At 59.2% G+C, this 26,603-nt stretch overlaps 1 protein-coding gene across 1 annotated transcript in view; it reads right to left on the bottom strand.

Annotated features, from left to right (window-relative positions):
* Hr4 (nuclear hormone receptor 4) overlaps positions 1-26,603 on the bottom strand; it is a 36,511-nt gene that overhangs the window by 4,720 nt on the left and 5,188 nt on the right. Inside the window, exons 2-11 of the mRNA XM_037223650.1 lie at positions 22,489-22,557; positions 9,445-9,535; positions 6,446-6,577; positions 5,687-5,897; positions 4,897-5,346; positions 3,136-3,290; positions 2,661-2,809; positions 1,527-1,588; positions 1,158-1,307; positions 756-884 (exon numbers count right to left, since the gene is read on the bottom strand). Coding sequence (XP_037079545.1) covers positions 756-884; positions 1,158-1,307; positions 1,527-1,588; positions 2,661-2,809; positions 3,136-3,290; positions 4,897-5,346; positions 5,687-5,897; positions 6,446-6,577; positions 9,445-9,535; positions 22,489-22,557 — 1,598 coding nt within the window. The remainder of the gene's footprint in view (positions 1-755; positions 885-1,157; positions 1,308-1,526; positions 1,589-2,660; positions 2,810-3,135; positions 3,291-4,896; positions 5,347-5,686; positions 5,898-6,445; positions 6,578-9,444; positions 9,536-22,488; positions 22,558-26,603) is intronic.

Below are 26,603 nucleotides of genomic sequence, written 5' to 3'. Positions count from 1 at the left end.
GTTAGAAAGATTCCACGTCGCACCAAGTTTCGAGAGCCCCCACAACGTTAGAAAGCCTCCCCGTCGCACCAAGTCCCGAGAGCTCCCACAACGTTAGAAAGCCTCCACGTCGCACCAAGTCCCGAGAGCCCCCACAACGTTAGAAAGCCTCCACGTCGCACCAAGTCCCGAGAGCCCCCACAACGTTAGAGAGCTTCCACGTCGCACCAAATCCCGAGGGCAGCGTGGGACGCGGGAGGCTGCATACAGTACCATAGCACACCGAATATAGCGGACGGCCGCACCGTAAGCACATGCCTCAGTGTAAACCCACATGCCAATAGATACTCAGTGGTTAGTAGGCGTGCCATGTTTACTGCGTTTTTGCTGTCCCGGCTCGATGACTCACGGCGTTTGTGAAAAGATGCTGACTCCGTAAAGAAAAACTACGCTCGTTATGCGAAGGCAGACTAAAAAAGTAACAAAAAATGAATATATAAGACAGGGGCAAAATGTTAGTTATACTCGTAGGACACCTACACACAGTTTATTTACATTAGTAAATGAACAGGTATTTAAACAGCAGAAACGTACAGGCAAATAAAAATACTGGAGTCGCGCGCGGAGGACGCAAGGAAAGACGGGAAATAAACCACCACCGAAGCCCCGAAGCCGTCACCACTGCCAAGGACCAGCGAAAACAGGTGCCGAAAGCCGGCGTTTGGCGGCTGCCCGCTAACAGCTGAGTACCGGCGCTGGCGTCTGGGTTTACAGACCTTTACCGTCGCAATATCCTCGAAGTTATCACAGTCGATGAGCGTGCGGATGAGGGAGGAATACGCCTCGTAGGGCACCGAGCGGGACGAGCTGACGGCGCTCTCCATCCGGTGCCGCAGGTGGTCCACCTACGGAAGAGGCTGACGCTCAGGCCGCTGCAGATGATACTACCCCCGCGCACTGAGTGCTGCAGGTGCTGTCGGAGTCAGTCGACGCGAGGCGAGCAAGCAGGTTCAGCGCTAATACAGTCCGTCGTATAAGGGTTCCTTTCGCGAGTGCGACGAATGCATGTAGCGAGACTCGCCACTCGTGTGAGCAGGGAGCAGTCTCCATTCGAAATGCGGCGTGAATTCTAGAAATGTCTAAAACGATACGGGCACGCATGCGCCAGCTGCGCTAACCTCGGTCGGATTCGTCAGAGCCGTCTTCAGAATGTTTCCTGCTGCAAATAAACCAGGTGGCACTGAGGTTTGAAGCTCCAGGGTCTTAGGCTTGCCTTCTACCTTCATGGAGCCGTTCAGCTGCTTCTTTTTATGCTTCTTGTACTTGACCTGATGAAATGGACACACGAAATCAATAAAAAACTATGTTTATGGCAGCACGAACTGAGCAGCGTCCAATATGATGGCTTCCGCGGTCTGTTCTGATAGAACGTGTTCGTTCCGCCTATCGCCTGCAGCGAGATCGCCACCGCAATTTTGAACGCGCTCAATAACCTCCACCGAATTCATTCATAGATCTGCCTGACAGACCTAGCCAGAACAGCTCACCTTGTATAAGTTGTAGACTGCCCCCGAGTTCCTTCCTCCGGGCATTCTGTCTTCCCTCACGGCTGCGGGGCAGGGCAGACCCGAGGTCAGCCTTGGCAAGGGCTCATGTCGGTTACACTCACTCGTGACAAGGTCACACGCGGCCCAGACGCCCCACGCGCAGGCACCCTCGATGCCGGAAGTGACGGCAACGGGCACATGGCTTGGCGTTCGTATAGTGTGTGTGTGTGTGGGGGGGGGGGGGGGAGGATCGGGTGTCCACACAGGCAGGCGCTCCGCTGCCGTCCCGCGCAAGGTGGCTCGCACACCACGCATGCGGACAGTCCTCCGCGATGACAGTGGCATGCCGGTCCGCCGACAAGGAAACCGCGGTCTAACTGGATTAGCCCACGCCAGAAGGGAGGGGAAGGGGCATGACGACCAAGCCCACGGACATGCGACGGTCGCTCCCGGAACAGGGGCGCACGTCCGCCTCGCCGGGCGCGACCGGCGGCGACGCTCGCTCATTTGGCCGGCGTCCGTTCATGACAGGCAGCCCGCAAAAGTCAAAGTCAAGGTTATCTGGGCTGATCTCGCGTGCGGCCGGGCGGCTGAGCGGCGTCGGGCGCGCCGGCGCACGCTCCAGCAGCAGCCGGACCTGGCGCGGCCGTGGCTCCGGCGGCTCGCGGCCCCCGCCGGCAGCCGTGGCGCCGGCGGGGGCCGCCGGAGCTGGCGCGCCGTCCGCCGCGCGCCGCCCGACCCCGGGACGGCGGGCCACGAGCTGGCCCACCGCCGGCCGGCCCAGGTGCTGGTCTCAGCACGCGGCAAGTCAGCGTCCCGCGTGAACTCAGCGTGAGATCGCCGCGAACCAGACCAAAGCGTCCAGCTCAAAGCCACGACGCCGAGCTGAGCCGGAGTCCTGATCAGACGACGCCGAGCTGAGCCGGAGTCCTGATCAGGTGGTGGAGCGGAGCCAACCACAAGTCCCAGTGGGTCGCCGCATGGCCCGTTTTGGGGTCACTGCACGGCTCAGCATCACGTAATTCAGGTCACCAGCTGAGCGTCACAGCTCCGAGGTCAGCGTGCCCCAGAACACCGGGAAGAGGGGGGGGGGGGGGGGGACGTCGCGTAGCGCCAAATAGAAGTCGCACGTACCTGCCAGCACCATTCCCATCTTGAGACACTTCTGGAAGCGACAAAACTGGCACCGGTTACGCTGCGCCTTGGTGATCTCACAATTGCCGTCCGCCACGCACGTGTAGACGCGCTTGTTCTGGACAGTGCGCTTGAAGAAGCCCTTGCACCTGAAACGGCGGGCAATGTTGCAGGAGACGGTCGGCGTTGCAGGGTGGGCGACATCACGTGGAATGCGCGTTGCTCCAGCTCGACTTTCGGCTGGTGGCTTGGAAGGGCTGAGATGACCAGATGCGCACACAAATTTGCCAACGACAAATTTAGCTAACCCGTGCTTTCGCTTCGTTGAAACCGCATAAAACCGTGCTCGAGTCCCTCTTCTAAGGTATGATATCGACGGCGTATATGCAAATTGCAAAGGGGACAACACGAAGCACCGACAAGCGCTGCCTGGAGCCTTCTGAATCTCGTCTCTGCTCTGGTGCTCAGTGCTCACCCTTCGCAGGTGATGATGCCGTAGTGAAGGCCGGTGGCCTTGTCGTCGCAGATCATGCAGATCATGGGGTGCTCGTCGTTGTCGTCGTAGTGCTGCGTCGAAGTCGACGGCTCCGGCCCCGTCCGCTGGGACCAGCTGGTGGTGAGGTTCAGAGCCTGCCGCCGGCGGGAAATAGCTCGCATTACGCACGCCCGATAATGGTCCACGGTCCGCATCCGAACCTCCTCACCGCGGGACGTTATCCACAGCGTTCCACAATGCACACGTGCGACAGCGGGCAAGCGGCGAGCGCGAGCACACGGGCTGTGGACTGGTGGTCACAGCTGAACGAGGTGACCGGTAGCAAATAAAGCAGGCGTTTGCCAGTGGGCTGCAAGGATTAAGCTAATCTAGGCTGCGACAAGGCTCTGATTCGGAGTTACGCGCGTAGTAATCGCCGAAGCAGCATTCTTTCCGTCCGTTATCCCACCGCGTAGTAACCGCCTTGACCCCCGACGCAATAGCATCACATAAGCAGGGGGGAGCTAGTCAGCGCTGACTGGATGCCTTTGCGCCGGCCCGTGAACCGCGAGAGGATTATCCCGCCGCGGCCGACGCAAAGCAGACGTCGCGGCGGGTAAGGTGAACAGTGAGGCAAGCGACGCCCCAGACTCGGCGGCGTTTCTCAACGTCCAGATCAGGCCGCCAATCTGGCGCGAGTGCGGTCCAGCGAGGACCGCCCACCCCGTCAGGAAATCCAGCCAACTTTACTCAACGACCGCAGACAACCCCCCGCCCCCCAAAATCTCGGGCCGGGCGCCGCGCCGGCGGCACTGCAACGCTGCAGCGGCGCGGCGGTCAGCGGCCGGCCGGTCGGCGCGAGCGAACGGGGTCAGATCGGGGTCGGTGTCCGCCGCCGCGCCGGTCGTCAACCTTTGCACCGGCCAGGAATAACAGGCAGTCCCCGCCCCCGCCCAGCGCTGCGGAAGCCGGCGAAACTGGGTGCCGCGTGTCGTCGTGCAGCTGGCTGGCCCACGTGGTGTCTGCAGCCGCCGAGACGCGGCCGGTCAGCAGGCGTGAGCCAGCCAGCCAGCCGGCGAGTCGGCCGCCCCTGCGCCGAGGCAGTCGGAATATCGTTGGGACTACTCCAGACTTTCCCAGACTTCTGGGACGCGCGCAGCGGTTTGGTGGTGCGGTTTGCAGGGTGGACTTCCGCACTGAAGTGAGCATCCAGCTTTCGCTGTGACGGTCAGACGGGGACCGGGCGACAAGAGCATTACCGCTTGTAACGGGACGCTGACAGGCACGGCTTTTTTGTGTGTCACTGCAAATGCAACACGGGAGTTTCTTCTGCAGCCGAGGTCGGAAAGGCTGGCAAAACTGGTTACCCAATTTGTATCCGCCATTTGACGCGTCGCGCACCGGATACCATTAAGATAAACCTTGGAGGCACCATTCGGATCTGAAAGACGTCAGGCAGGCACAAAACAAACGTGCTCCGCGCGAAGAGAAACGGGGCGCGAGGGCCGAAGAGAACCGCGAATCGCCACCGCACCTGGTCCGGCCCGAGGGCGATGCATGGGAAAATGAAAGTCGCCGGGCGCTCGACGGCCATCGCGTAGTGACAAGGACCTTGCACGCCTCCGAGGAGAAACTTTGTGAAAGTCGCGCGTGTAATCGAGGAGGAAGTAGCGGCGTTCGCCCGGGCGAGACGAGGCCAGCCAGCGGCGTCGCGCGGTCAAAGGTCGGGCCAGCGGTCGGCAGCGCCCCACGTCCGCTCACCTGCGTCTGTCCCCAGAACTTGGTCATGTCGAGCGCGCCGAAGGGCTGCGCCTCGGCGCCGGGCAGCGCGCGTGAGCTGGCGGCCGTGGGTGAGAGGTCCCGCGCCGCCGAGACGGGCGCCGCCGACGACGGCGTCGACGTAATGACGGACGGGTGGTACGGAGATCGGGGCGAGGGTGACAGCGTCAGCGAGCTGCTGGGCGACAGGTGCGGCGGCGTCTGCGCCGACGACGCTGACGACAGCCGCCGCTCCTGGCCCAGGCTGAGCAGGCTGTCCACCGACAGACGCACCATCTGCTCCTCGCTATAGAGCGGGGCCGGCAGCGCCGGCGCCGCGCTCGGCTCAGGGCACGTCCACACCATTGTCCGCACGCCGCCGTGTTCACCCATGATCACCTGCGGCGTGCGCAACCGCGGCTGCTCGCCGGAGCCAGCCGCCGGCGCCGGCGGCGGCGGAGGCGGCGGTGGCGGTGGCGGCGGCGGCTGCAACGTCAGCGGAGGCACGCCGTTGGGCAGCGCCGGGCGCAGACCGTTCAGGCGGTACGCCATCTGGCTCCAGTAGGCCGCCGACACGGGCACTTGCACTGGCGACGGCGACGAGCCGTTGGGCCGCGGCGGCTCCGGGAAGCGCGCGTGCGCCTGCTGAAGGCGAGGGCTAGCCTGCTGCTGCGGCGGGGACGGCGGCCCGCCTGCGTCGCCGTGCGAGAGCGGCCGCTCCTCGCCGCCGCTTCGGCCGCCAGCCGCCGCCACCGCCGCCGCCGCTGCCGCCGCCACTGCCGCCACTGCCGCCACTGCCGCCACCACTGCCGCCACCGCCGCCGTCGCCGTCACCGTCCTGGCCGCCGCCACCATCGAACACGCCGCTGCCGTTGTCCGGCTTCTGCTGGTGGTCGTCCGACGACGCTGAGCGTGCTGTCACCGAGGACAGCTCAGTTTGGTCCGTTGAAACCGCCATCAGGGAGGTGGCCGCCGGTACGCGCGCCACCGGCTCCGGCGTTCCCCTGAAACGACCAGGCCCCGTTCAGGCACAACACAACCGCAGGCAGAACGTACCAATGAGCACACCTCCGCCCCGTGCGGCTGCAACCAGGAGTCCTGGACACCGTCGAGAGGTAAAACTCATGACGCCTTTGAGATCGCACCGCGCTCAGGCACGGCTCCAGTGGTTCAGATTCGTCACGCCCGCACGACGTCCGCCAACGACGCGGTGGGAGTGAAGAACCCAGCAGGGCGGCGCTTCTTCACTCCGACTGCGTCCCTGGCGGACGTCACCCGGGCACGAGTCTGAATCTAACCTGACCCTGGCTGGGAAGGCGGGCCGGGGCGATCGGGGGGCAGACTGACCTGACCCTGGCTGGGGAGGCGGGACGGGGCGATCGGAAGGCAGACGGACCTGACCCTGGCTGGGGAGGCGGGATTGACCTGACTCCGGCTGGGGAGGCCGGACAGGGCGATCGGAGGGCGGACTGACCTAATCCTGACTGGGGAGACGGGACTGACCAGACCCCGGCTGGGGAGACGGCACGGGGGCACCAGGTGGCGGGCTAACCTGTCCTTGGGCGGGGAGGTGGGGGCGTCGCTGTGCAGGTGGTGGGGAGAGGCAGCGCCTCCTCCCGCCGAGCCTCCGCTGTCTGGAGAGCTGGTGGACGTGTCGGCCAGGCTCTCGCCGTCACTGCTGCACCTGGAGGCCACCAGATGGCTCACAACGCTGACCGCAACCTTCAGCGTTGTCTGCAAGCCACACGTCCAGAACCTGGCCCGGCGGTACTGATGACACCAACGGCAAGGTCACACGCCAGTGTGGACATGGATTGCTCAATGGCCACACGTACCTAGCTTTACGGACGCAAGAATGTTCAAGTGTTGCACGAGTAAGCTTCACTTCTTATCCCTGATGCCTTATTGCAGAAGGGAGGCCATCAGCGGGCGCCGGCGACGCAAACAGTGGCACCGGCTGCAAGCCGCTGTGCGGTTTTCGAATTCCGAACCTGACAAGTGGGCTTTCGAGGACGCTCTGGCGTTTTTTTCTGCTAGCAAATGGCATTAGTCGATGGCATCGGTCGTTGGCATTAACCGATGTCATCGGTCGTTGCCCGTGAAACGGTAATCGACTTTTTCAGACGCCGCTCGGCCGGCCATTTTCCTCGTTCCCACCCTACTTGTAATAATAAAACTCGGGTAGCGAACCCAGTCCGACCTCTGCTAAGCCCACAGTCACGGTGGACACCTCTGGTCACCAGAGGAGCGGCAGAACCGTCACCACTGGTCAGCAGAGGAGCGGCAGAACCGTCACCTCTGGTCACCAGAGGAGCGGCAGAACCGTCACCACTGGTCAGCAGTTCGGAACGAGGGGAGGCAACGCCAGGCACCGAGGGGGGGGGGGATGCATGCAGTCTCGCGGGTCAGCGCCGCGTCCCCTGCCTCGGGCTACCCTGCCGGGCTGGGGCAGCAGCATGTGGCACAGCAGGTGTATGTAATAAACACTGAGTAATGAAGGCAGCCACAAGTACACACGAGAGTACGCAAATCAGGACGGATCAGAGCGGGCTCAAGGTTGCTTCAGCACGCCACCGCCCCGATCAGCACGCCGGATATCACCAGCAACACAAGACGACATCGAAAGACAAGTCGACGTCAACAGACCATCTTAAGCGACGACAGAGCTGTCCGTGCGGCTACGCAGCTTACACGCAAAAGAGGCTATCACCGAATGCACCAGGAGCGGCCCGTGACCACTGCGACAGGAGAACTGCACTACCGACTGCACCAGGAGCGGCCCGTGACCACTGCGACAGGAGTACTGCACTACCGACTGCACCAGAAGCGGCCCGTGACCACTGCGACAGGGACGATCGACCGATCACCAACTGGCACACCGCTTTACTCCCCGCGCGCAGGCTGGCCCGGCGTGGTCCGACAGGCAGAGGCACCCACGGTCCTCCCACACAATGCTCTGCACTACACGGCTCGGGCCTGCACACTACAGACCAATACCAGGCGACAGACATCCCCGCACGCAACCGTGCGCGGTCCACCCGGATGGCCCCACACCACTTGCCAGCGCACAGTCTGCTCACAAGCCGGGCTTCACCACATACACACGACCTGACGGCGTGAGCCTAACATGGGCGGAGTGCACCGCTTCACGCCTGTATCATTCGCACCCATTGCACCTGCACGCGTACCCCAATCGCAACGCGCACACACACACACACACGTAGGTCATCACACACATACACACACCCAGCTCGTCATACACATCAACGTCGGTAATCCCTCCCACATACAGCTATATCAAGCTAACTATACCATCCATGTAACCATACCATATCCATACCGTATCATCACTTCACATATATCGCATTATTTGTAAAGGTGCCGATTGCCTTCACGCGGACAAGCGCAAGAGTGACACGTGACCCAGGGACGCTTCCAGATACTAGGTGAGACCACAGAGGCCAGCCCAGCCCGCGCGTGCGGATACACGTCAATTACTCAAGGCCGCCCAAACACATGGAACACCGCACGGAGGGCATACGCAGCCCAGACACGGCAGCGGACACACGCGCCTCGGCCGCTCGAGCTCGAGCGTTACGGCCGTACGACGGCGCAGCCTGGGCCTCCAGGTCGCCTCCGGGGCGCACCAGCCGCGTCCGAGGCGGCTCACTCACACGCCGGCCACCCCTCTGTCCGGTCCGGCCGCGCCGCCGGCCCGCCCACATGGCCTCGCACGTCCGCCGCAGCCGCGCAGCCGCGCCGCTTTGGCAGCGCCGCGGCCGCGCACGCAGCCGCGCCGCGCGACGCACAGACACCGCGCAACTGGAGCACCGACCGCAGCCGCCGCGCACTCACATGAACATGGCAGGGGGCAGGGCGCACGCGCTACCGCCAGCCGTCAGCCGCCAGCCGCCGACGCCGCTCCACACGACGCGGCACTGATCGTGAAAATGGCGAAGGTAAAAGTGAATTTGGCCGCGTTGCGTCACGGCGCTGCATGAAAGCGGCGGCGGCCATCTGCAACCACTCTGCAGCGGTGCAGCCTCGACGAGGTTTGCCCGGCCCGCCGCCAGGGCGGCTTAGGGGTCACGCAAATCGGAGGCGGCGATGCCGGAATCGTTCTCGGGCCCTTATCTGGCCCTGGTTCCCTTCCCTGTCTCTCCCTCGGCGGCCCACGCATGCGGAAGTGTCGCCGCCGGCTCGCGCGTGCCCCGCGCACACGCACGCCCAAGATAAACATAACGGCGCGCAGCCGGCGCCGGATTCTGGGTCAGCCGCCGCCGCGGTGTCATTGAACTTGCGGCCGTTGGCAGCAGCGCGGGTGCGCGCGCGGCGGGCGGCCGCTCTGCTTCCTATCGAACTGACCCCGATTCGGCGCGGGCATGACGCAACGTCTGCATGGTGTGCGTGTGCGTGCGCGGGTTGTCAGCCAATGGGAACGCAGGGCAGCCAGCGCTGGGCCGGGGCGGGGCGACGAACTGCGCAGGAGCGGCCGGTGCCGGCCCGGGCCTCCCACCACCAGCGCCGTAACGCCGAGAGCGGCCGGCTTACCTTGAGTCCACCTTTCTGCGCTTGAGTTTGAGATCTTGGAAGAGGCTCATGCGACCAGCGTCGTAAGGAAGCACTGGCACCGTCATCATGCCTGGAACAGAGCGACGGGTCGTGAGAGAAGGCCGCACCCGTCGCGCCGGAGAAATCTGGGCCGGGCTAGTTTCACAATGCAGACGACCGGCTCCCCGCCCGTTGCTAGGCAACAGGGCGGGAGCGGCCGCGGGATGATGACGGTAGGGTTACAGCGGGCGAACGGCGGCTGCAAGAAAAATAACCACGGCGACACTTCCGGGACAGAGGACAAACGCGACGCATCCCGGACGAGAACATACACGCCACCACTCACCACTGCCCACGGAGCGCGCCCGCAGGACGTCATCCGCCCGGTGCAGCGCCGGGACCGTCACCGATGCGCCACACCCGTCTGCCGCCGCGCCGAGGGCCTTGGCATTCGTCGGCCGTCGCCCGGCAGCGTCCATTCACCCCGTGTCGTCACCGCGCCACACATCGCCGCTTCGGCCAGCATAAAACACGCCGCGCACGCCGCCGGCAACTTTCTCTTTCAGCCGGGATGTTGACCGGACAGCAGCGGGCAAAGACCTCGGTCAGCCCTGACCTGGATTGGCGCGCCGCCTCCGCCGGCCGGTGCGTTACCCGGCCGGCCCACAAGGCCCGCCGCAGTGGCGGCCTCAGCGGTCCGGGCCGCGCCGCCGGCCTCCCGGCGCGCCGACGCTGCCACGGCCGAACGAGGCGGCCGAAGTCGTAGAGAAGCCGCGTGAGTCACGGGCGGCGCGGCGACCGCTGGGCGCCTGCGGCCGCGGTCTCGGCTGCAGGGACGTCGCGTCTGCCGCAGGGACGTCGCGTCTGCCGCCGCCCCTGCGGCAGCGAGCGGCGCGGACCCGGCGGAGAGTGCGGCCGCCGGCCGCGCCGGGCCGGCTAACGGTCGGCAGGGCCGGCGCCGGCACCACACGCCCGCTCCGCGAGCACCGCGCCGGGCCCACTGCACCGCCGCCCGCTGCACTGTGCACCGGCGCGCCCCACTGCGCAAAGACGGCACGGTTTTGCTTGAGGAGTTCGTATGTCCTCGTGTGGGGCTAGAGCGCGGAAGACCGACAGCGTTAAGCGGACGAGCTCACCAATTTAGTCAAAATCTGTCTACGTTCTTAAGCTGGCACTGCCCTGGATTGCTAAGGCAGCAGTCATTTTTGCAGCAGATCACTGAGCGCATCCGGTCTACCTCATGTTCTGAATGCCCAAGTGGTTAAAGTCTTTCCATTGCTACGGCCAACAACCAGTCATTTTCGTTGTCACATTGGCTACACTTATCTCTAGTATTCGAAAAGCGTGTTCGCCATCCGGGTGGCGTAGTGACCTGCAAGCGGAGCCGGGTTCGCGGCGGGCTCAGCTCAGGACCCACCATGCGTGGCTGGAGGTCCCGCGACGGTCGGGGCCCAGCCCCCCTCCCCTCCTAAACCCTGTGAGCCTATGTATAAAATGCCACGGGAGTTGAAAATGGGCGAGGGGGAAACGTTGCAGAAGCCCATGGCCTTCTAAGGTTCGCGCAGACCGGCAAAAATCAACTCGCTAAATGCCTCGCCACCACGTGGTCCCTCTGGCCGCTCAATGACCCCTTCCCGGCCACCAGGGGTACTCCGATCGTTGCCATAACTTGGGGCCCCTTACCGTTCTGTGCTAAGCCTCAGTCTCTGCCTGGTGCTGCCAACACTTAACTCTCTTCTCGGCACCAGGGAATATCGAAAATACCTGACTACTCAGGGGCCCTTTGGTCATTCAGGAGTCATATTGACCGCTCAGGGAATTGCACTCTGGACTCTCTGTGTCTAGGGTCCTTCTGTGTGTTCAGGGTTCCTCAGGGCGCTCATGGGTCGTTTTCATTGCCCCTGACCCTTCTGGCAAGTAAGGAGCCGACCTAGCCGGCGCCGGAAATGCTCTCGATGTTCCTCCATTCATTCCATACATACACTTGCGCGATCATTTTCAATGTTGCTCCGTGCAAATCTGGACACTTTTTTGTTTCAGCGTCTTAAACATCCCACGCGCGCAAGACGCGCGCATGCGCGGCGCTGGCCACGTACCGCGATGCACCATCGAGGTCGGCCAGCCCACACAGGTTACTCGGGAACGGTCCGGCTCAACGGACACCAGCTAAACCTGATGTTCCCCATTTCACTACTAGGTGGCAGAGGCGTCGACCGTACGCGCAGCGACCGTACGGCTAGCGTTCAGGAGAACGTCAGCGCGTAGAGGAAGGCATGCGGCAACTACAAGAGCCGAGTCAGAGTACAAGTCGACCCTCGTCACTGACGTGCGTGACGTGTAATGCACATGGGTAAATGTCCTGCTCCGGGTCCAGTGATTGTTATCAGTGCGATTCATTAGCCAGGTCTAAAAAACCCTCCCCGATTGAATCCGAATCAGAGTCCAAGTCCTAGGAGACTGAACTGCGGCGCTCCCGTGTCCAAACATCGTCAGATGCAGATAATCATCAAATCATATCATCAAGCTGGTTCGACATTAACTAGCCACAAGGCACCGATCGCCTTTCTTGCCCGGTAGTAAGGTCAATGCAGGTCAAAGCGCCGATGAGGGTGGACATGGAGGAGCAGTCCCTACGTGCAGACAATTTTTAGTCTGGAAATTACACATCACAGGATATTAAGCCCTTGGCAAACATTGCTCACCAAGGACAGACAGCGTGGAATGGTTCGGAGAGGCTGTCTACGTGAGGGACGCATGCACCACTTATGAATGGTGCAGGATTCAAAGAAAATCTTAAGTCTTCTCCATAAGGTCAGAACATTTTTCTACATCTTAGATTGCACGATAATTTCCGCGTGTCAGCCAGTGCCTAGTGTTCATAGGAGACACTGATGGTGAAGCATACAAAAGATCAAGTTGATGATAAACCGCAAAGGCCATAACAACACGCGGCAGTGATAATGCTACTTCCATCTGCATACAGCGAAAAAATAACGTCAAAACGTCAAACGCACAGACTGATTGTGTATGCAGCTGGAATGTAGCCTCTTGCCACACCCTAAGGATCCGAGAGCCCCCAGACCCCTCATCGGACTAGAACTAGACGCAACGCGCCCCCCCCCCCCCCCCCCCACCACAGGAGGCGTTCGCTGCAGGCCAGTCACCACTCTGTAGGCACGTGCAGCGGCCGGCCGACGCACGGACTGCGCAGGCCGGCGCCCCATCGCCCCCGGCCGACAACGGCACCCCATCACCACCGGGCGCCGACAACGGCACCCCACCACCACCGGCCGGCGCCAGGTCGTTGTCCTGAGTCGAGACACCGGATCCCGCGCTGAGGAAGCCGCCCGGCCGCCGCACCAGCCAGTCCAAAACACGGCGGGCAGCCTGATGACACTGCGAGACCACGCGAGACGCCCAGCTCCAGCGGCCAGGGCGGTTTCACGAAACGCCCAGTTCTAGCGGGCCAGAGCGGTTTCACGAGACGCCCAGCTCTAGCAGGCCAGGTTGGTTTCACGAGACGCCCAGCTCTAGCAGGCCAGAGCGATTTCACGAAACGCCCAGCTCTAACAGGCCAGGATGGTTTCACGAGACGCCCAGCTCTAGCAGGCCGAAGAGATTTCACGAGACGCCCAGCTCTACCAGACCAGGTTGGTTTCAAGAGACGCCCAGCTCTAGCAGGCCAGGACGATTTCACGAGACGCCCGGGCCACGCAACATAGCCTGATCTCACAAGATGTAGGAAGCGCCGATGTCACGAGGCACCCCAAGACGTCACCTCACGAGACGTCCCAACCTCACGAGACGGAACACGGAGACCGACACAATCCCCGATACACCATCGCCGGCAGGATGGGGAGGGGGGGGGGGGGGGAGTCGCACCGCTTGCCTGCTAGCGACACCTGTCGACTTCCGAGGGGCAGCGGGACTCCCGTCACCGCCCCGCCGACAGCAGCCTCACACTCAGCCGGGGGGGGGGGGGGGGGGGCGACACGGCTCCACCTGGCATCCGGGCGTACGCTACAGCGAGCAGTCGAGTCAATAAACTTCGGCAGGGTTCAGTGGTCCGGGCGGATACACTGGTGAGGTTGTAGTAGCATGTGATTGACCGCAAATGACATCCATGGATTACTTGGGTGAAGCGTCGTGCAGAATGACAGCTAGGTGCAGATTTGCCTTAGGCAATTTCCCAAAGGTGCCAAGCGTGGGAATGTCTGACCAGTAAAGGAAATCGGGGGGGGGGGGGGAGGATTACATCCAATGTCGTACGGCACGAGGCACGGGAAAGCATTGCGAAAATATGTAGGAGTCATCGCATGCATCCAGCGGTGTTGGTAAGACGGCCGACAGCGCTTACAAGAGGGCATCTAAATCGAGGGAACGAGCGCGTAACACCTTTCAATGCTAAGTCAACACATAGCGGTTTGTACCTTGTGACGCCCTTGAAAAGTTACACTCAATAATGTTGAGGTTAGACACGGTAACGACGCCTTTCGAAATGAGCGAATCATTAAATACGTGTTTGCCCAAACTTAATGCATCAAGGCAGTTGTGCGGATCTTAAGATGAGTATGATGTTTCAAACCTAGATATTCAGATACGAGTCGTGTTTGTTCGGAAAAATTACTCGTCTTAATTAAATCCCGATGTTTTGAGAAAGTTTGTCTATGCTGCATCAGGGGTGGAGGAGCGATTCCAAATTTGGAGAAAGAAAAAAAAGGTTTAGAAGCCGACTCACCTTTTTTTCGCGTTCAGACAACGTCGTGTTCATATTAATGAAGATGATTATTTGCTTTATTGAAATAGCCGTCATTAGCATATATCCTGGTACAGGTATCAAGCATGGACAATGGATTGATTGACTGAACACTGGATTGAAGCTCCAGCCGTTTGCAGTTTCCAGTCGTGATGTTCAATCAGATCAGACCGCTGGTTCAGCCACTGATAGGCCCACGGGTGGTTAGTGAGTTATAAGCATCTTTCTATTAACACGCGCTCGGGTGGTGGGAGGGGGGGGGGGGTCAAATTGACCCCCGAAAGCTTTTCCAGAATAGTTTCCGAATGGCGGCGTAGCCGCACCCAATTGTGCATAGCTATAGACCATTCAACAGCGGATCGTTTGGCATCAATAATTTAGATGTACTTTGTTAAGTCGCTGACCTATGGCAGGTCAAAGTCAGGCTATGGTTTCAGCGAAGGCAATTTGTAGGGAATCCTCCAATCTGATCCAACAACGGAATGTTAGACGAAGCCATACATCTCTGAGATGCTTTCTTAGAAAACACAACAATTGAGTGAGCAAATTACACTGACCTAAGGTCAGATATTAAGGTCACACCAAAGTCAAAATCAAACTATTTTGTCACTCTAGGGCTTGTTGTAAGGGATAGTTTCTGGTGTTCATTTCGAGTTTATTGATAGCGGAAACTGCATTATGCATCTTCCATGGACTTCTTAGAGGTCAAAGTAGGTCATTGACCCAGAATGACCCAGGTCAAAATTTTGTTTTAGAACATACTGCCTAGCGTAATCTTTGTCACTTAGTCAAATGCAAAACTCAAAGCAATCTTGTATAATTTTGATAACCTTGACCTTCAAAAGGTCGAACCAGGCCACTAACATTTAATGAGAATGTGAACTTTTGCTTAGAAACGGTTATCTAGATTCTGGGGTACTTTGGAGATCAACCAGGAACTTGGCCTTGTTTGACCTTTTTTGACCAGAAGGTCATAACCAAGAAACTTAAAACTTTGACCTGAGTGAGTTCGCGTACAGGTCAATACACCCTGTAAATGTGGTGTCTATAGCTTTCTTAGTTCCCGAGATCTCAGTGGGCCACATCAATCCCCTCCACCCGAGCGAAGAGTATCTAGCCGGCCACCCGGGCGCGTGTTAACACATATTTTGTGTTGCATCATCAAGCAAACAAAGCTTTCGATGTTAAGAGATATGATTTATCGTGTTGAAACATCGACATTCAGTCTACCATGGGGTAAGCTAATTGACATTAACAAACGGTAAATAGTGGGTAAATATTGCTTGGCACATAGGTCGTGCATGCCGCTCATATAATGAATCTTGACGTCTTAACGGTGCTGATGATCACCAATGTATGGTTGAAATTTTCAATTTCTTTAAACATCTGAGTGCATACCTCATAAATGAGCCAAGCGTTTGACAAGGCAGCTCGTCCATATATGACATTCTAATACTGAAATGACATACGAGGCTTGTATAGCTTATATCAATTCAGTCGTTTTGTGGTCTCGCGTTGCTATGACATCGCGTTAACAAACAAGGCAATCGCTTGACAACAAAACTAGAAAAAACATGATCCTCCCACATTTTCAGTCATGTTCAGGAAAAGTAAGAAAAAAGCAGGAAATAACGCATTATATTTTGTAGCTTTTCTTAAAGCTGCATATAACAACTTGATAGTTTCAACAGCAGTGCTTGAGTTGGATAGTCATGTTTGTTATGGTCTGCTATAAATTTATTTAGACCACATAACGCGGAACCTTGATGGAAAACACTGGTTCCGGAGCCAAGACCCGTTGCTTGATCGTGATCACTTCGGTTACTTTGTATTACGAGTGCTAATACCGGGCCCAGTCTCAACTAGCATACCGAGGTGGGCGCGTTGTTAGCAGCACATCAAATATATAAATGCGTGTGTGGTCGACATTCAGCCTTAAGCTAAGCGTTTTGCCAGACGTCCGGCACTTCCGCGGAAACATTGAGTCACGGACGGTCCTGTCATAAAGATCGCCGCCGACTTTTTGGAAATTTCTGGTCGGCCAGTCATATGACTCGTTTCTATACGCTTTCATATTATTAGGCGAAGCGTATTTAATAAGATTATGCCGCGTGCGTTGTATTGATCCTGTTGACGAGGACCCCAAGGATACCTGAGAAACATATTCCTAAAACAGAGAAGTTCTGTCTCCAACTCATACAAAACGAAATTTACGTGAAAGGAACGAAATAAACTGAAGCAAAAGCAGAGCTGAAACGCGTGATGGAGGGAAGTCGATCAGCTTGAAGTTGTCTAAAAAATGTGTGGGTATAACACTTTGCTTTTAAAATTGTACTGTAACTGTAGCCACTGTTCCTTCACGTCCAGAGGAAGCAAGATACGTGCATGTCCTGTTCGTGAGGCGTGTTTTAGAAGTGGGGTGCCAGCGAGCACGCGTGCACGCTCCTCGTCATATTTGGCATGCACTCATGCATGTTAATAATTGTCAATTAAATGTTCTTGGTAGGAACGTGAATACAAGCATGTAACAAACATGGAATGTTACTTTACCCTTGACAAACATTGTTTGGATCTGTCGTGCGCTAAAATGAAGTTATCAGTCAAACTTTTGAGTTGTATACCCTAATCCCATTGCGAAAATCCGCAAACAAATCTTTTTATCGTTTGACAACGAACAGAGAGCAGCATGCAACGGAATCAGTTGCATTCACATAAGATATGAATAATTTGAAAGCCTGCTGTATGTTTACATCATGGCCCGCCTCGAAATAGCGTCACGCGGCGTACATTATTGAAATAATCCATAAAACCGACCGAAAAACCTCCAATTGATTCCAAGCACTCGGGACACCTGTTGCTGGCAGTTGTGAGGGAACGAGGTCACACGGGGCACGGCGAAGGGCAGTAAAAACTGACCGCCTTCCATTAGTGTTTTCGACTCGTTCATATTGCGTGCGGCTGCGCTAACGGAATAGAATATCCAAACAAAACGCGTGGTTCAAACAGACTGCAGCATAAACAAATGCTCACAACAAGCACCACGCCGGGCAATGTCCGGCAAACCATTATCTCTCGCTGTTTATCCATGCATGAAGTGTGCCCATGCACTGGGCGTTCAATGTGGAGCCCGTGGAGCAGCTCAAGTTCAATGCTCCTTCCCTGGCCCAACCCTCCGTGCAAGTCGTGCGCTGCCGTGCGGCTGCTGCGGCTGCCATGCACCGGCGGCGGTGCGCCGACCCGCGGGTCGGGCGGGGCCAGGGCGCCGCGGTGGAGCTGCCCCCCAAGAGATATGCCGGCCCGGCCGCCCGCCGGCCAGTTGCTAAGCCGGTCCGTCGATATCGAGCCGGCGGACGCTCCGCCGGCCGCCGCCGCCGGCCGCCGCAAAGGTCAAGTTCAGCGGCGCCGCCCGGCCGCCGCCCGGTCCCGTTATACACACTGTTAGCCCAGACTGGGAAGCGCGCCGGTCGGGTCGTTGACCCGGCGCTGGATCGGCTGCGCGCGCGGGAGGAGGGAGGGGGCGTTGAGGAGACGCGGCGCGCACGTCCCGCCAGGCCGGGCCGAGCGGCGGCGGCGGCGACCGATCGAGCCCGAGAACGACCGGATAACGAGCGCCTGCGCGACTTTCGCCGTGCCGTGTCGTGCCGTACCACACAGGCGGCGCCCGCCATGTTCCGCGGGCGTTACCGACCGCCAGCCGCGCCTGGGCGCCCGCCGGCGTGACGTACCGCTGGCGTCACGATGACGTCACCGGCTGCCGGCAGGCGTAGCTCTTCCCGTCAGGGTCAGTGACACACGCGCTTCCGCGAGCTGGTCGGCGTCACGAAAACAACGCTGCCGCCGGACGGAACAAACAGGGGTACAGTAACGGGCCGGCGCGGAACACCCACACTGCAGCAGCAACGACAGCGTCTTCGCGGCGGGAGGGATGGGTGGGCTGGGGGTGGGGTGGGGGCGCTTGGCAACAGTCAGAGCCTCGCGTGCGCCGTGAGGCGCCTGGCCCCGGACCTCCTGGCCTGCCGTTGACCCCCACGGGGTCACGACGTCATGTCGACCGCGACACGACGGCGGGAGCGCGGCCGCCCGCTGTGCTCAGCGACAGCACCGACGGCAGCACCCACGCGGGCCGCTGCCGGCGGCCGACGGCCCGGCTCAGCACCGCGCGGCGTGCCGAGCCAATAGGCAGGCGTCCTGCGTCCGCCGCTGAAGCGCAGCCGGAAGGCGGGCCGCTGTAGCCGCATGTTTAACCTCAGCAAAGAGCAGTGACCCGCGTGCATTGCAGCTTTCTGTCGGAGAGAAGCCGGTGCCACCCAGGAAGTGTCCGGCAAGGTTCGCACGCGAAGCACCAGATGGCGTTGAAATAAACGCCAGAAACGTGCAGGAGGTGCCCTCTCTTGCAGCAATTTTGTCGTGGTGTCGCTTGCCGAAAGAACAAGCTTAAGCTTTTTGGCCCCCGTTGCCCCTTTCGTGCTCGTTCGTAACGCAACGGCGTGAAAACACTGAGTATGAGAGCACCGTTACTCGATACTCGGCATCAATCGCACACGAGATAAAAGTCAAAACTTTCCGGAATCATTGCTGCGTTACGTCCGGTCCCCTAAAAAGAAACCTACTGAACGAATAGACAAACACTGAAAAACCCACGTGACATGTCTTGTGATGGAACCTCAACCTATGCGTTCAGCACTACCTGCGCCAAAACGATTACACAAAGAGGTTCACCGGGTCATCAGAGGGCACCTGGCGCCACCGGGCTACACGGCAGCCCCGGTCCCACCGGGCCGCAGAGACGGCGCCACGTGGGCATGAGGCGGTCGATCCGGATCTCTGGTGCCGGCGCGGCCGGACCTGTTCCGTCGCGCCAGTCGCCCGCGGCCCATGTAAATTCAGGGTTGGGGCCAGCCGCGCCGACAAAGGAAAGCCGTGTCAGGGCCAATAAAACGTTGAACCCGACCTCAATAGGCAGAAAGCTTTCACCGAGGAGGAAGAGTACAATTGGCGTTGGTGAAAGCCGTCTCGGCTAGTTTTTCCTGGGCGCGAGCAGCGGAAGAAAAAACCTTGCTCCAGCGATCCCAGAGCCAGGGGCCGCCGGCTCATCTGAACACGTCCGGGGGAGGGCCTTCCCGGACGGCCGGCGTGGGACGCCCAGCCCGACGGAGGGGCGACAATTAACCTATTTCGGACGAACTGGGCCAGCGGACGCCTGGCACGCAAAGAGCACCGCCGCGCCGGCCCACGCGGCGGCCCGTCTTCGGATGTGTCCGCCGCCCGGTGACCCGTGACCCGTGACCCGTGACCCGTGACCCGTGACTCGTCACCTGTGACGGTCCTCAGGCACGGACGACGATGGCGTCACCCAGCTGTTCCCGGAAGTGGACGCTGCTGCAGAGGTGTGTAGATCGCAGGACGTGCGGTTCCCCGGTGTGCTCAGTACAGCGGAGAGCAGCAGTTAGACACCATCCGACAAGCCCTCTGCACTGAGCGGGATATCCGGCGTAACTTCATCGTGCGAAACTTAGCGTAAGGGCGTCAGTTGCACGCATGGGCTCGTCGGCTATATCGGGTACAAGTGGAACAAGTTACACGTGGAGGTCACGTGACGCATTGCCACAGGCATACGGCAGAAAGCCTACTCGGTGAACCGGTATGGACGCTGCCTCCATGCCGGGGCCTTCCTGGACAGTGCCCACGCTCTCGGCCCCAGCACCGGGCCGCATGCTCGGGACCGGCTCGTCGAACGTTTGGCGCAGTGTCACAACGTACGTCTCTGGTGACGGGGCTGAAAGGTGTGTTCTGGTGTGTCCCAACGAAAACAGACCAGTCGTGCCGAAATATGTCGTCACACCACGGCCTCCAGCACATGCATGGCAGGCGCGATGACGCGGTTTGGCAGCTGTCAGGCCCCTGCGAGTTGAACCCCGTAACGGCAGCGTCCTCCTCATCCCGCCTCTGGCAAACCTGCGAGGCATCGCAGGCTCACCAGTGGAAAGGCAGCTGCTCGTGGCACGAATATAGCGTGGAGACACATACTGGGGCACGTGGCGTCGAAACGGTATTGTTCGCGCCGCGAAAGACGATTTCACTGCCGTGACCACTTTCATGACAATCGCCCATGACTGTGCCGGGAAATCATAGACACGCATCCACGCAAGACCTTATTAACATCGGCATCGGCTGGCACTCCGATGAAATCACTCTCACAAAAAACTGTTTTGTGTCTCCGTCCATGTTCGCTATCACAGCGCGCACGACAGCAGCCAGGCGCCCCCCAGCGTCATCCACCCGTCACATCAGACGCGTCGCAACACCAACCAATCATCGGCGCCGATCGTTCCCGGCGAGTCCAGCCGCACGACAGCGGCGGTCGGCCCATCTGACCCCGGCCGCCGTCGTGGTCACCTTGGCCTCGGCGTCGCCGTCGGCCCGGCGGTCACTGCCCCCGCCGCCGCCCCGGGCTGGCGCGGCGCCGGCGCGAGAAAGTGAGACCGGCCGCCGCCGCCGCCGCCGCCGCCGCCGCCGGCCGCCGCTCGTCGGCGGCACGTAAAAAGTGAAACCGGCGCGCAAGCGGCGTCAACGACCGCGCCGGTTTCACTGCGGGTGGCGCGGCCGGGCGCGGGTGCGTTGGAGAGACGCAAAATCTCGCGCTTGGCTTTCTAAACCAGGGCCTTTCGCTGCGGTGCGCCGCCACCTCTAGTTTGGGCAGCGGGACGCCTGCGGGCGCCGATGAACCAGCGTGACGGGCTCAACGCGAAGGGAATGGCGGAAGAGGCCGACCTCGTGCGGGCCGGGCCCTCCGTTACCGCGGTGATACGGACTGCGTGATCTTGAGATTGGTCACAAGATACGGGGAACGGAAGGAACTGTTGGACGTGACCTCCTGGTCCGTGTACGAAGGTCTCTGTTGCCGGCGCTCAATACCAAGCCGTGCCGAGGGCCGGCGGGACCACAAAAACCGGACAGGCCGTGCAAAGTCTTTAGTCAGGGCAGTTGAATGCTGCAACATCTATTGACACCAACTTCGAAGCTCACATGACGGAACTTGAAAAGGGTTTCCGCAAACGGGAGCCCGTGCCTGCAAACACTGCTACTCGGTTTGCTTTCAGCCGCAAACGGTCAGCGAAGGACGCCAACGATCGCACACTGTCACGACGCTAGCAGTCCATCATTCCTCATGCGTATTTTTATTTTCTATGAGCCCTTTGTGTTAATGTTTGTGACTTGTATTGCGGCGAACAACAAACTACACCCATTCTGGAATGCTTTCTACGTTAGTAAAATGTGCTTTGCAAAAACTGGATAGGTTTACAATCGGACACCGGAAAGCAAAATATTCATGGGCTGGGAGAAATTCGATGTATTTAAAAATAAAACATGTTAAAGAATTATGATTAAGTGGCATCCCTAAATGCTAACACAACAAATATTTAAATAAAAAAAATCCTGCAAAGTACACACTTTCCGGCATCTATATTGCCTACAGGGCCCACTGAGCAATACAGGTCATGTGCCCACACGAATGATAATTTCAGAAACTTCCTGTCGCGCACGAAGCTGAACTTTTCGAGCAGAACAGAGACAGCAATGCGGTTAGATTATATTTTTCCTGATCGATCATCGCAAGAATGTTATATATTGGCAAGCACGATAGGCAGCGGCTTTCTGGGCGAAAGAAGGACAAAGGGAGCCATTCTTGGTGGACATGTTCGGCATTATTGGTGGATAAAGCTTTATTGTCTGTCGAACAACGGGACTATTACTATAATTTCCCAAAGTTCAGGGCAAGCCAGGACTTGAGCCACACTTCTCCAAACTCGTCCTGTTTTTCGTTTCGCTTGGAAAGTTACTAAAAGTCGAGGAATACGCAATTACCGACCAATACATAGATTCAAATAACTCTCTAGCAATATTGATCCGACACTGAGAGATCCATGTAATTCCTTCGCCTCTTGTGCACGCTCAGTTCATCTCTCACCCCCTCCTTCCACCGCCCTTAACTCATGAACTTTTATTCGATAACAAATCGCTGATTTGTGTTGTCATTTGGGGTTGTCAGTAAACAATGCGTCATGATCAAGACATCAGCCGGCTTTTTTGAAACAAGGCGCGGAAAGTCTGGACAAATTCTGCAAGGAAGTTAATTTGCGGTTGCGATTTTTGGTGAGTGGTTTTAGCTTCATGAAACATATTTCATTCAGTAGTTAACCAATGTACAAAACACCACAGAAATGTACAACAAACATATTATGAAAAAGGCTAGATAAGACGGTGGGGCGAGTGTGTACGCCCCTCACCTGTTTGAAATGGGCTGCTCAGCTTCGGAAACGTCTGTGGCACCCTCCAGTTGACAAGTGGATGCTTACCTGGAACAATCAAGAGAGCGTATCACACATCCGAATAAGCAATGCAAACACTAAATACGGAGAACATCTTAAAACATCGTGCACTGTTAAACTCGTACATCACGTCGGCATCAAGAATGTCGGCTTTTGCATGAATGGCGGCCGCTTTTTGCCACCGCTGTTTTCATTATCACGCACATGCATCGAGTGCTACGCAGCACATGACACGCGACCGGTTGTGCCGGCCGACAGACGACCTCCAGCTGAGCCGCCGCCGACCTTCGCAAGACAGGGGCCAACTGCGCACCTTTCATATTCCCTACGCACTGCATCCACCTGAACAAAGACAGCCGACGGTCAGCTGCCGGCGGCCGACTGCCCCCGCGCTCCTCCCCCGCCTCCCCAGCCGGCGGCGGCAGCTCGGGTGGCGCGCTGCCGTCATCCGGTGACGGCGGCGGCGGCGGCGGCGGCGGCGGCCGCGACACGGCCGAAGGCTGCCCTGCGGCCGGCCGCCTCGACCGGCATTTCCGGCCGCGGACCTTGGGCGCCCCGCAAAAACGAACCGGCGGCGGCAGCAGCGACGAGTCGGCCGGAGGCGGACAGTAACGGTACACCGCCATTACGAGGGGCGCCGGCGCGACGCGGCACGAGAGCGCTAAGGGGTTCGCCAGGACGCTGGGGAGCGACCAGCGGCGAGCGAGACGAGTCACGAGCGGCCTTGGGCGTGCCGCGCAACAGTTGGGCCGCGCAGTGACACACTTCGATGCCGTTTTTCTGCGTGCGTCCGCCGCCAGGATCTCTGCAATGAATCTCGCCGATTCCCGAGTTCTGGATGATCTTCCAATTAACGGCGCTCGGTGCCGTTTTTGCGGACCTACTATGTAGGCCAGTGCTGATGGCAGATTACTGTCGCAACACAAAAAGCGCGGCACAAAAACAGATCGGCAGGTTTTGTCTGGCGTGTGCGAGCCAGGTGCGCTTTGTTGAAGCCGCCTACCGGGATATGCGGAAAGTGTGGCAAGTGACTATATCACACGAGCCAATCTGCATCGGCGGCTGGGTTTCTGTAGTATCTTGCTACGCATCGCAGTAGTACATGCCGAATTATGAGGAATGTGTGTGCAACAGCTTGGCCTTTGGCAGTTCGCTGCACATCCACAGAGAGCCGCCGCGCTGATGTCATCAGAGCTTCAGGCTAGTGGTTCGCACGCTCCAGGCCTCTGTTTTAAAATCTCAAGCTACAAATAACCCCTTCACGCGTAGCTGGTCCCTCCATCTCTAAACCACAGTCACGCCAAGAAGCGGAGCAAGTGGGTTAGTTAAAACATTTGGTATCATTCTTTCTGTTAGGTTCCATGATAATTTGATTCCTCTCAGTTCCGTAATCAAACAGCTAAAAGTGACCGCACAACATGTAACGAGACACAGCGAGTACGGACAAAGCGCCTTTCGCAGACGCTTTGTCGTGGCATTCGCACCGACTCCGGCGCTGAGGCGTTCGGTCCTTCGGAGGCGCCGCCTCTGCCGTTGCCGGCGCGCGAGGCTCGGCAAGAGGAGGCGAAGAGTGACCGGACCTGGGCGAGAGGCCAGGCTGCCGCTGCCCGTCCCCGCACGCTGCAGCGAGGTCAGGGCCAACGGCGGAGGTGAGGGGCGTCTTCTGGCTGAATCAGGCGAGCGTGCAGACCGAACAGTCCACCCTGACGCCCTCCGCCCCCCCCCCCCCCCCATCCCCACAGCAGGGAGACAACGGTGTCAGAGGAGGCGCCTGCGCCATGCCCTGCACATGCTCTAACACAGAACCTTTGGAACCGCGTCTGCTCTGAGTCTGAGGGGACGGAACTATTTCCAACATACGAGACACGCGCGCGACTACGGCAACTCGAAACATCTCGATGTCCAATCACCGAGACAGCTGGAAAGACCGAGATCGAGTCGGCGGTCTGTGAGGACATCCGAGAGCAAGCAGAATCGAGACCAGCGCAGAGCGGGTGACCTCCAGAGCAGCCGGGTCGCTGGGCCGTGTGCATCCCGTGGCGCCGGGCTCAGTTTACATGGCCGCCCCGCTTGTCGCAATGGCTGCCGGCAGGGTCAGGGTCGTCCGGTCACAGGCGGCTGCCGTCTCGCCCAGAGCACTCAGCTGATCGCTGATGTTCGCGTCAGAAGTGGGTCGGCCCGCGGACTCAGGCGGTTTATGAAAAATGAAAAATTCTGGTTAACTTCAGCAATGCGTTGCATGTGTCGTCGTGGCATTGAACCAAGGCCACTACCGCTGCTGACACGTTCCTATTACGCTGGGAGGGAACGTGGTCAACAGCAAGATTGTTGCAGACTTCCGCGACGTTCGGCTTAGTAAAAGAATCCTGGCTGATAACAGCAACCGAACCAAAAGTGTGGTGATCGCCGGATTACTGGACTGATCACAATGGTCATCGAAATCACCTGCAGATGATAAGCCATGATGCAACTTAGTCATATCAAGAACTGAACGAGGGCTCCTTTTTACATAACACGCGGACTTTGACACCACCCCAGTGTCATCAGCCTGCCTGCGTAATAGCACACACGACCCCTGTCTTAAGCGCGAACTCCGTCGCATCCATCAGCACCACTCGGCTCCGGAACCGGCACGCATCAGTTGGACCAGCGCAGAGTGGCGGGCGAGGGGCGCCCGGTCTCGCACACCTCTCTCCCGGGGCTGCAGGAGCGCGACGGTCGCAGGCCGAGTACACGTGTCTCGCGGCGAGCCGATGAGCCCGGCAGCGGCCGGCCGGCAGTCTAGATAAACAGTCTGTGGCGCCGCGTCTGGCGGCCGGTCGGCCGCCGCCTCGTCTGCGGCTGAGGTCACCGCGCAGCCTGGCCCCCCCCCCCCCCTACACACATACACACACTGTCTATCCCAAGCCTGCTCACTGGCGCGAGCGAGCTGCCGGAGGATGGCAGACCCGTTGGTCGCGGCGTGCTCGAGGGCGGCGCGCGCGTCCGAACGGCCGCCCGAAGTATGCGGCACGAGACCGCACCCCCAGCCCCTCCCCCCACGCCCTGAGAGTCCCCAGCCGCCCCAGTTGCATCAGCTGGCCCACGCCGGGTATGCTGAGTACAAATCGGCTGCTTCTAGTCATCTCCAGAGACAAGAGCGCAGGAGCGGGAGCGGGAGGGGAGGACGGGGGGGGGGGGCCAGTGTCGGACCGCACTGTCTACAAAAACTAGACCGCCCCAACCAGGAAGCAGAGCCGCCAGGTGCCGGGCGCCGCCGGCGGGCTGCACCGGAGAGGAGGTGCGCAGACTTTGACGGCGCGGGGGCGGCCGGGCGCCGCCGCCCGCCCCTGCGCCGGCGAACCTTAAAGGTCAACTGGCGCCGCCCGCGCGGCCAGCGTACGTCATGTGTGTCGAAACGCATGGGGCCCGCCGCCGCCGCCGCCGCCGCCGCGCCGCCGCCATCGCCAACGCCGGGCCCCACGGCGCCGCGAGCGGCAGGGCTGCGGTCGGCTGGTGCGCCGTCCCCGAGCTCGCCTTCGCAGCGCATGTGCGTGTATCGAGCGAGCCCCACGCTAGACAACTGCGCAGCGGTCTTCGCCGAGTGCAGCAGTGGCGAGGACCCGCTATGGGACGAAAGCGCTTTTCGGGAGTTCGTCAGGGACAACAGATCTACGCGGGCATAGGATAGTCCGACAGAGCTGCACAAACTGGACCTTTGAAATGAGTAGACTTTCATCTTGACTGAGGTCTTCTGATAGCAGACAAGCCACGACTTAATCTATCGCGGGGCCAATTATGGTGTCGTAGGACTTAAGAAAACGAGTGTTGGCTTCAGTTGTCGTAAACAAGGCTCTTAACACGCGACCTCTGGGGTCATTATTTGCCCCTGCGCAGTCATGTGGCAAATGTCAGGTGCATCAAAAATGGCCAGCCTGAATTTTTAAAAAGGCAGCTTGCGAACCGCTTTGGAAAGCCCTACAAAATTTGTAGTATTTAAAAGGTGATTGACTTTACACATCCTGGAAGGTGCCATTTTTATGTTAATTCAGGTCCTCAGGGCGTGACATCGACAGTAGCTTGCAAAGTGGTCA

Source organism: Pollicipes pollicipes, unplaced genomic scaffold (assembly GCF_011947565.3).
Source record: "Pollicipes pollicipes isolate AB1234 unplaced genomic scaffold, Ppol_2.1 Scaffold_4881;HRSCAF=5763_pilon_pilon_pilon, whole genome shotgun sequence".
NCBI lineage: Eukaryota > Metazoa > Arthropoda > Thecostraca > Pollicipedomorpha > Pollicipedidae > Pollicipes > Pollicipes pollicipes.
This window is presented reverse-complemented; position numbering and strand designations above follow the sequence as displayed.